Source organism: Grammomys surdaster, unplaced genomic scaffold (genome assembly GCF_004785775.1).
Source record: "Grammomys surdaster isolate TR1022 unplaced genomic scaffold, NIH_TR_1.0 125861, whole genome shotgun sequence".
In the NCBI taxonomy this organism is placed as follows: domain Eukaryota; kingdom Metazoa; phylum Chordata; class Mammalia; order Rodentia; family Muridae; genus Grammomys; species Grammomys surdaster.
This window is the reverse complement of record NW_021620687.1, coordinates 3,269,709-3,279,282: the sequence shown is the minus strand read 5'-3', so window position 1 is coordinate 3,279,282 and position 9,574 is coordinate 3,269,709. Positions and strand designations below refer to the sequence as shown.

The following is a 9,574-nucleotide window of genomic DNA, read 5'->3' as shown; positions in this document are numbered from 1 at the left end:
GCCCATGCGGGCGCACGGGTAGTAGCCGCTGCCGCCGCTGCTGCCGCCGCCGCCGCCGCCGCCGCCGCGTCGTCGTCGGGAGGGCCCGGGCCGGCGGGGCCCGCGGGTGCCGAGGCCGCCAAGCAGTGCAGTCCCTGCTCCGCGGCGGCACAGAGCTCGTCGGGGCCCGCGGCTCTGCCCTACGGCTACTTCGGCAGCGGCTACTACCCGTGCGCCCGCATGGGCCCGCACCCCAACGCCATCAAGTCGTGCGCGCAGCCTGCCTCGGCCGCCGCCGCCTTCGCCGACAAGTACATGGACACCGCCGGCCCCGCGGCCGAGGAGTTCAGCTCCCGCGCCAAGGAGTTTGCTTTCTACCACCAGGGCTACGCAGCCGGGCCTTACCACCACCACCAGCCCGTGCCCGGCTACCTGGATATGCCAGTGGTGCCGGGGCTCGGGGGTCCTGGCGAGTCGCGCCACGAGCCTCTGGGGCTTCCCATGGAAAGCTATCAGCCCTGGGCTCTGCCCAACGGCTGGAACGGCCAAATGTACTGCCCCAAAGAGCAGACGCAGCCTCCCCACCTCTGGAAGTCCACTCTGCCCGGTAAATGGCGCCCCCTTTCCAGCCTGGGTCTTCCAGCTTTTCTCCAGCTTCTCCTCGGCTCGCACCCCAGGGTCACTCGGGTGTTCCCCCCCTGCACTCTCCCTGGCCTGGCTTGCCCTAGCAATTCTGCACCCCTGGGAGCCCGATCCCCGGCTGGCTGGCGCTGTCCGTCCGCCCTGCCCTAAGTTGAGTTGGCCCCCGGCCCTCCTTCGGTAAGGGGTGGCTGGGAGGGAGCTTGTGGGGTTCCAACCCCGGCAGCCCCTTTCTCCCTGTGTACCCCACCCTCCCAAGCCCTTGACATTGACTCCAAGATGGGAAATAGACTTGATCTTGAGCTCACCAAATTGTCCCTGATGGTTCTCTGAAAAAAAAAAAAAAAAAAAAGGCTTCGTTGGAGAAGCATAGAATGTTGGGACTTGAGGCAAGCTGAGAGGAGCCCAGCTCTACAGAAGTGTTGGTGTGTGCCCTGTTGAGTGCTAAGGTGTGGACCGCTGTCCATGCAGGATGAGCCGATTGGGGTGGTCACTGGAATTCTGGGCGATTTCATTTCAATACACAGCTAACCATACCCCCTACTAACGCTCCAGGCTTTGGCAGAAGGCTGGATTGTACAGCGCTGGTGGCAAAGAGCAATCAGGGACTGCAAGGCCGGCAGCTCACATTGAGCTGTCGCCTGTGTTCTGGCTCAGGTCGGCTCCCAGAGTAACTTGCCTTCTTCCTTATCTTACAGACGTCGTGTCCCATCCTTCAGACGCCAGCTCTTATAGGAGGGGGAGAAAGAAGCGGGTGCCTTACACTAAGGTGCAGTTGAAAGAACTCGAACGGGAATATGCTACGAACAAATTCATTACCAAGGACAAACGGAGGAGGATATCAGCCACAACGAACCTCTCTGAGAGGCAGGTCACAATCTGGTTCCAGAACAGGAGGGTCAAAGAGAAAAAAGTCATCAATAAACTCAAGACCACTAGCTAATGGATTGAAAGGTGCAGCAGAGGGCAGCTTGAAGAAACGCTTAAGGACTGGTTTCTTTGCCCAGATAATAATAATCCGTAATAATAACTGAAGAATCGGATAGAGAGACACTGGCGTTTTGCTCTCCTAAGGGGACTGTCTCTTCAATGGAATCTACAATTTAAAAACAAAACAAAAACCTTAAGAAATGGTAAAGACTGCCAGTTCTCCCGACAACCCCACCAGACCTTTAAGTGACAAACTCTAAAGTCAACTCGTCAGCCCCTAAAACACACAATTTCAGATAAATTATGAATTTGCTCAAATCTTGTAAGTATTTATGTGACCATTATATTTTAGGACACTGTGTTAGATGGTAATCTGAAAACTGGTTACAGAAACAAAGGCTGTCTCCACGCCGCCTGTCCGACACCATCCCCTTTGCATGTTAAGTGCCTGCTCAGGTAAACCTTATTGAAATTCCTACCATTGTTCCTTTCTGAAAAAAATGTTTCATGTGTAGGCTTAGAAGGGGGAAAGGCACTGAAATTTTTATTTGAACTATTGCTAAAAAGGGAGACAAGAGAGAATGCTCATCCAAGGATCTATTGTTTTGATAGTAAATATGGCCAGCTAAACCCTTGAGGCTACAAGAGAACCCTGTGTGAGTAAAGAACTTCTGGAAATACCTTTCAATTACTTACAACAAACATGTTGGATTAACCCACTGTCAGAGATTTTTCCACAGGATTTGTTGTAATTTTTTGAAGTGTTTAGATCTCACCAGATAATCTGAAGAATTCACTTTACGACCCATCTCCTGGAAGGTCCTACCCTAACATGGATTTCTATTGAAACATACTCTTTCTTTAAATTTGTTTTAAATTGGCATTTTCCAATACTTGTTAAACATTTGGCTAGAGATACCATTTTCCCTTTTTACTTAAAAAACTCAAAATGGTAACCCGTTCTCCCAAAATGTTTAAATGTCTACATTCTATATTTTAATTTACTAAAGGATTAGTAATTTTTCCTTGTTTATTGTGGTAGGAGACTGCAGTAGAAAGTTTAGGGATTCATCTTCACAGCACATTTTTAATCAAGCCGTAATTTCAAGTCACACATTCGTTTTGTTCATATTCACTATAAATGCTATCTTGTAAATAAAGACATTCAGCACACTGTGAAAATGTATTTGTGCACCTGCTTTTTAAATACTTCCACTAAAAATGAAAATTAGATCTGTAGATAGTGGTATTAACTCTGTTAATAAAATAATCACTGCCATTAAAATCTGAAGGAAACACTCGAGTTACTTTTCTATGCGGAACTTGCACTGCACAAAAACCCGAACAAGCAGGTTTGTCTTAAAAAACCCCAGGAACAGTCTTCTATTATTATTGAGGGTTTTTTTTTCTAAATATTTTTATGAGAAAGGGGAAGAAATCTCACATAACTAAAAGCCTACAAATGAAAAGATTTTGAGGAGATGAAAGTGTCAGGTATTCTGAAAGGGAAAGAAAGGAAAAGAGGGAGAGACACTGTACGTTCCCAGGCTCCCTGTGGCAAATGAAAACCAGTTGTTGGGTATCAGCAATGCCTAGCCTGTCGTATTTTAAAATCTGCTCCTAAGTCTGCATGTGACTGAAAGGACAGGTTTTTGGTATTTGTTGAAATGACAGGACCAGGAAAGGCCTTAAACCTTGACCTTGACGAAAAAAGACAATTTGTGACCTTGACTTTTGACAGCTCATGAATTGGCCTCAGCCAGATTCGTAGATCAAGGGCGCCACCTCGTGTTGACAAGCTTCCTTGTACTTCTTCGGCTTCAAGGGAATTGAGCTCTTACTTGACTTGTTTTAAAGATTTAGTAGTCATAATTTTTTGCTCCAAAAGGAGAAGATTTGAATATATGTAAATTATACATGCGCTTGTATATAATATGTGAATATATAATATATGTTTATACGTGTATTTGCATATCAGTGTTTGTGTGCTTGTGTATATAATTGTAGAATTTGTACAGATATAGTATTATTAATTGTTGATGACTGAAGACACTGTAATTTAAGGCGACTTCTAGAACTGGGGTACAAAATGCTCCTCATGCGGTGAATTTTGCTTCCTTTCTTTAATGGCCAACTTTCATCTGTCCTCAGAGCGGTTTGCTGTGCATCAGATTTCTCCAGATCTGTTTTAAAGCTGTGCATGTTTGTTACAGTCCAAGAGGTGTTCTTAAATAACCATTCTTTCCTGGCCCTCACCCTCCAAGGTGGTCTGTGACCTTAATTAGAACTATCTGGGAATCTTTACGGCAAATTAAAAAGTTTCACATACCTTCCTAACTCTAGAGTTCTAGAGTTACATTTCAAAAATTCAAAGCAATCCACCTCTCTAAGAAGTCAGTAGGAGAACTTAAATATTTCATCTACAAAATGATCACAATGCAGATGCAGAAGGAAAATTATTCTGGACAGCTCAAAGCTGATCGTTGCCCCATGGTGGTGTGCAATCTTATATTGATGCTTGCCCACCTACCATTTGTTTTGTAGGAGAAATAAACATACTTAATATCAATAACCACCATCAAAACTATATTAACAATCAGTATTATAAATATTGTTTATTGACCCCCCAGCAATACAAGAGATATTGTGTTCAGAGTCATAAATAGTACAGCATGTTTATGTATTTGATATACAAGTGGGATAATGTGGGGTTTTGTTTTTGTTTTTTTCTTTTTGTCAAATCCTTTGTGCACGCACACACACATATTAAAATGTCAAAGGAACCAGTAGCTTTGAAATTTGGATTTTCAGCTGCAGATTCTTACCTTTACGTCAAGGGAAGATAATCGTGAATGGGAGAACTGAATTTATCATTTTCTGGAAAAATATTTTCTCGCTACAATCTCAGATGATGGAAACATCTCTGGCCTCGCCTGAAGACTTACAAAGAGTTGAAAAGAAGACCTCTTTATGTCTTTCTAGATGAAGAATTATGGAAAAAATATAAAGCTGCTTAAACAAAGAATGGCCCTGAAACATACATGTTAGACGGTCTTGTAAAGTGTAATTTTTTTTTTTTGCTACCCTGAGGATTGTCAACCGTTCGTGGAAACACATGAAAATACTACTTGAGACCCAGCAGCCTGCACCTTGTATTACAGCCTCATTTCCAAATGAACTACCAGCAAGCAACATTAATGACTTCTCCAAAATGTTTAAAGTATTGGAAATTCCCCTCCGAGTTGGATCAGACACTGTTTATGAGCTGCTCCAAATAAGACTCTTCTGTGGATGGGAGATATTTTTCTTTAGAAATCTTCTGCACCTACGGCCTAGGAAAGAGGCTAGCAGCAGCTCTGCAGATGGAATACTGCCCCTTTCGAAAGCCACCACTATTGCAGGAGTTCTGGGTAAAGTGTATTCTCTCTCTCTCTCTCTCTCTCTCTCTCTCTCTCTCTCTCTCCCTCCCTCTCTGTCTCTCTCTCTCCCCCCCCCCAGAAGATATCAGGGTACCCCTCCCTTTAGTTCTGACATGGTTGTTGACAGTGCCAATCTCAGCTAACTCCCTTCTTATTTAAAATGGACATGGACATGGATTTACAGATTAGTTCAGGTGGTTATGAATCATAATGACTTCTTAGATTTTTAATTTTTTTTTTGTTGATGGTGGTATTTTGTTTTGTGAGGTACAGTTTCCCTGTCCTGGAGCTCACTCTGTAGACCAGGCTGGCCTCGAACTCACAAATTGACCTGCCTAGTCTCCAGAGTGCTGAGATTAAAGAAGTATGCTGCCGCCTGGAGACTTTTTCATTTTTAAATAGGAACCACCCTAAATCTTTTCAAACAAGATAGTCAGGAGAACATTGGCCTCCTCCTGGAAAAACAAAAACAAAAACAAAAACCAACCAAACAAAAAACCCCACAGGAATAATAATAGAGACTGATCCATAAATAATGATGTTGAAAACCTCATTCAAGTAATTTTTTTCTAAAAAGGAAACTTCCTGAATAAAAATTATAAACATAGAACTTGAAAAAGACGACCTTTTCCATCTGCTCCCAATACTGTCAGATTTATTAAGTAACTTTAAGTGGACGGTTGTAAAACGTCACTATGCATTTCACTAAGTATTTACGCCTGAGGCTGAACCGAGGCCAATCTTTTTTTTTTTAATTAATGTAAGATTTTAAAAACAAACGAACTTAGAGACAAAAGGGGAAGATATTCATTTAAAATACTCAACCTAATTTAAATGTTTTGTTAGAGATTCACCCGAAGGCAGTGAAATTCAGCTAAGTGTGACGTATTTGTGTCCAAATAATAGCCAGATTATAGATAAGTATAGATTATTGCTCGATGCTGAGTGTTTGGGCGGGTGAAGACGCAGCATCTCGCTTCCTCTCAGTGAATTCCGGGGGTTAGGAGCTGTGAGGAACGTTGCCCTGGACTACTAATCCCCTGATGGGGGTCCATAGGCGCCCTTCTGGGCTTGTGAACCTCACTGAAGAGACTCTAGGGGGTTGCTGATTTATGTGCATTCCTTTAAACTTGATCGAATGCACGGCAGCAGCCCGAGACCCGGAGAATCAGAGAAATGTGCAGCAGAGTTGCTTGCATCCCATTTTTCATAAGCAAAGATGCGGCCCTATCCAAAAGGCCGGGCGAGATTTATGCCTGCCTGGGTTTTAGACAGGCACGCTAATTAAGTTTTCATCTGCTCCGCCGCCGGGTAAATAAAATCAGGCTTCGTTCTTTATAAAAATGACTACTCAGTTCTCAACGCATCTACCGGGAGCCGACGAATGCCTGAGAGTTGCCTGCTCTTTAAAATGTTATTATAAAAGAAAGGTGATGCTTGCGCAGAAAAAAATTCCAGCGAGAAAGCAGCCAAGGCCTTGCCACAGTCCATTTCGTTTCTATCCGGCTCTGCTGCAGAGCTGAACCCACCCGGCAGAAATAATTTCATCGGTGTCTAAGATCTTTAAACTTCTGTGAGCCGTCGAGAGGCGCAGGCCTACCCAGGTGCAAGGGTGTGGGCAAGTGAGAGCAACGTAGCTGTGGACTCAGAGGGCTGCCAGTGTCGCGCCTATTGGGGACAGGACACCTCTGCTCAAGATGGAGGCCCGGAACTTGCCCTGGCCCACCCGGCTCCGACGGCATGCGGGCGGCAGACAGAAGAGCCGCTGGATCGCGGAGGAGGTCGCGATGGTGGGATGAGCAGCTCGTGCTACGTGGACACAGAAGGGCCGCGGACACGCGCTGTGAGCCGCCTGGAGTCTCGGGCTGACGTCACCGCAGGCCTCGCAGGCCTCCCCGGGCTCCAGGCACTATTTGCTGAGAACAGGCGACCGAGGAGAAGGTTTTGTGAGGGTGCCCCCTTCTCCGCCCCGCCCCTCTGTCCCCAGGAGAATAATCGGGTATTTAATCTCTCCTGGCCTTAATTCTTGGCTGCGTGGAAGGTGGTTTTGCAACGGGAAATAAAACTTGACAGGAACATTTTCTCAAAAAGGGGTTTTTGAGACGGGCTGAAAAGACACCGCGTTTTGCTGTCCCCAACACTTAAGCCTTGAGAGCCTGGAGCTGAGGGAAAGGAACCAAGGAGAGCCAGGCTCTGGCTCCACCTGGACAGGGAAACAGACTCGGGACTCAAGGTCCCCCGAGCATCTGCCGCCCGAAGCCTGAAGACAAGACCCGGCGCTCCGGAGCTTAGCACCGCCCGGGCCTGCCTGGCACCGTGTAACACCCAGGGGCTGGCCGAGGGCGGCTGGGATCTAGGAAGAGGAGAGGGCCTTGGGAAGCCCGGTTTAGCCCTGACTTCTGCCCTGGGGATGGGAGTTAGGTGGTGAAAGCTTGCTTGGGGCTTTGTTTCTTAGTCAAGAACGTGTGGTCCCGCACAGAAACACGAGGGGAAATGGAGGTGAGACGCCCATTGTGCGTGGATTGTCTGGGCTGCTATTGGGTGTCAGAGGCTGGAGCCAGCCGAAGCTGGAGAGTCCTCTACCCGCTCTTCGCTCTTCGCACCGTAAAGGTCAAGTCCTCGGAGCCACCGCCTTCTTCACGGTCAGGGCCGCCTGAGAAAGAAGCCGCCACGACTACAGAAAAAGCACAGGACACGTAATTGGCCAGGCCATCACTCTTGCTGCAAGCGGGTCCTGGCCCTGGTAGCCTGAGCACCGAGGCAAGATTCTTTTTTACTTTTCAATTCCCTTTATCCCCATCCTCCTTTGAAAGAAAGGAGTCTTTGAAGCTAGGGATAGCCCAAGCTATGCCTTTATCCTGGAAAGGCAGAAATTGCCCCTGTATGGGAGATTTCTGAGCCCGCGGGGGCCTATCGGGGCAAAAGTGAGCTTATTCAGGCCCAGAAGTAGACGTTAGTTGAACCGAAGTTCTTGTCGGATAGAAACAGCGGCTCAGCCGCCCTGGCGGCTGGGATTCAGATATGAAAATAAAGATCCTACTGGGGTCATTCAATCCAGTTTCAGGTCTTTGGTGAGCCCCTTAATGCCCTTCTACCTAAATCTACTTTAAAGGAGGTGGACAATGTAAAACTGTAAAGGGGGTGCCAATGTAAAACTCCTTGATTCCTGCCGCCTCTCCCCCAACCTCTCATTGTGCTCCACGGGACAGAGAATTCCTCTGTGTTTGCCAGCAGCAGGTCAGAGCATCAGGCCCAGCAGTAAATGCATAGCTTAAAACTAGCTGGCCACTGACTCTAACATTCAAAGCGAATCCAAAGAGACCTGCAAATTATCCTTTCCTTTTTCAAGAAAAACAAAAGCAAAAACAAAACCCAAGCCGGGTTTTTCCCCCAGAGCTGCGGTAAGAAGATACATCAGGAAGGGTAGCACAGAATAGATAGCATGGCAGAATTGCCTGGCAAGGTGAATGGGGGGGGCGGCTCCTAGAACAGGGATCCTCCTGCAGCCTTGGGTAGACATTGAGACGCTTCTTGGATTTCTAATGTAAGCTGCCACCAGCAGTGAGCAGAGGTGGAACTGTTCTAGGAGACATTTGTAATTTAGCCGCCCCCCCCGACCCCCCACCCCAGGATGTCTTCAGAGCCTCAGCCTAGGGACTGAGCCCAAAGACCAGGGCCAACCTTCTGTCTGTGCTCCTTTGTCCTCTTTGTGAGTGAAGACACACACTCAGCTGAGGAGACCATCCCCCCATTTAGGCCGAAACTGCTGTGGGGCATGAGAGTGGATATAAAGACTATAAGATAGCTATTGAGAACTGGGGTTTCACCGTTCAAAGTTTTCCTCCTCCCACTTCAACCCACTCTATAGGAAAAATCAAATCTTCTCTAATGAGTCAGCAATCATAAACATAAAAATAGTTCTCAAATAAACCCTTCCTCCTCCCGTCAACTCGAAACTCACCAAACTAAATGATAACCAGATTGTTTAGGCAATGGAGACCCTAAGCTGAGCTCGGTGCTCTACCCTCCAAGTGTCCAGAAAGATATGGACTTGCTCAGATGTCTAGGAGCAAGGGATAGCAATTGGACCCACTCGTTAGGCTAAGAATCAACTGTTGAGGTCAAGTTCAAGGTATTATTACCTGTTCTCTTGCTGTGGAGAGCAGGTAGGCCAGCTCAGGAGAAAGCTGGTTCCTTGACCACACACACACACACACACACACACAAATTATCCCCTGTCTCCACCTACTAGCGATAAGGGGGAATCCCTTGATATTTTACCTAAATAATCTGCCAGTAAGCCATTCTCTGAAGACAAATACTTGGAGATCTTTGGGACATTCCATGCAATTTATCTCCTTAGCTTGCCGCTCTGGAGGAGAGACATACTCCAAAGACACATCCTACTTTGATGGAGATAGTACCTAAATGGAGGTCAGGCTTCCAGTCACTGGGAGAGTTCTGGTTCTGTAGTTATTTCGCCAACACCCCTCACCAGTCAGCTCGCACACCTGTGTACAATATGGCCACCAGATAGGCGCTGGTTTTCAGCTCAGCTTTATAAACATAATGCAATATTTTGGAACAGAGGAAAAGTAAGGCCCGGG

General features: G+C 46.7%; 1 protein-coding gene across 1 annotated transcript in view; it reads left to right on the top strand.

Moving 5' to 3' along the window:
• Hoxa13 (homeobox A13) overlaps positions 1-1,561 on the top strand; it is a 2,158-nt gene extending 597 nt beyond the window's left edge. Inside the window, exons 2-3 of the mRNA XM_028790095.1 lie at positions 22-586; positions 1,317-1,561. Of these exons, the coding sequence (XP_028645928.1) occupies positions 22-586; positions 1,317-1,561 (810 nt within the window). The remainder of the gene's footprint in view (positions 1-21; positions 587-1,316) is intronic.
• The last annotated feature ends 8,013 nt before the right edge of the window (positions 1,562-9,574 follow it).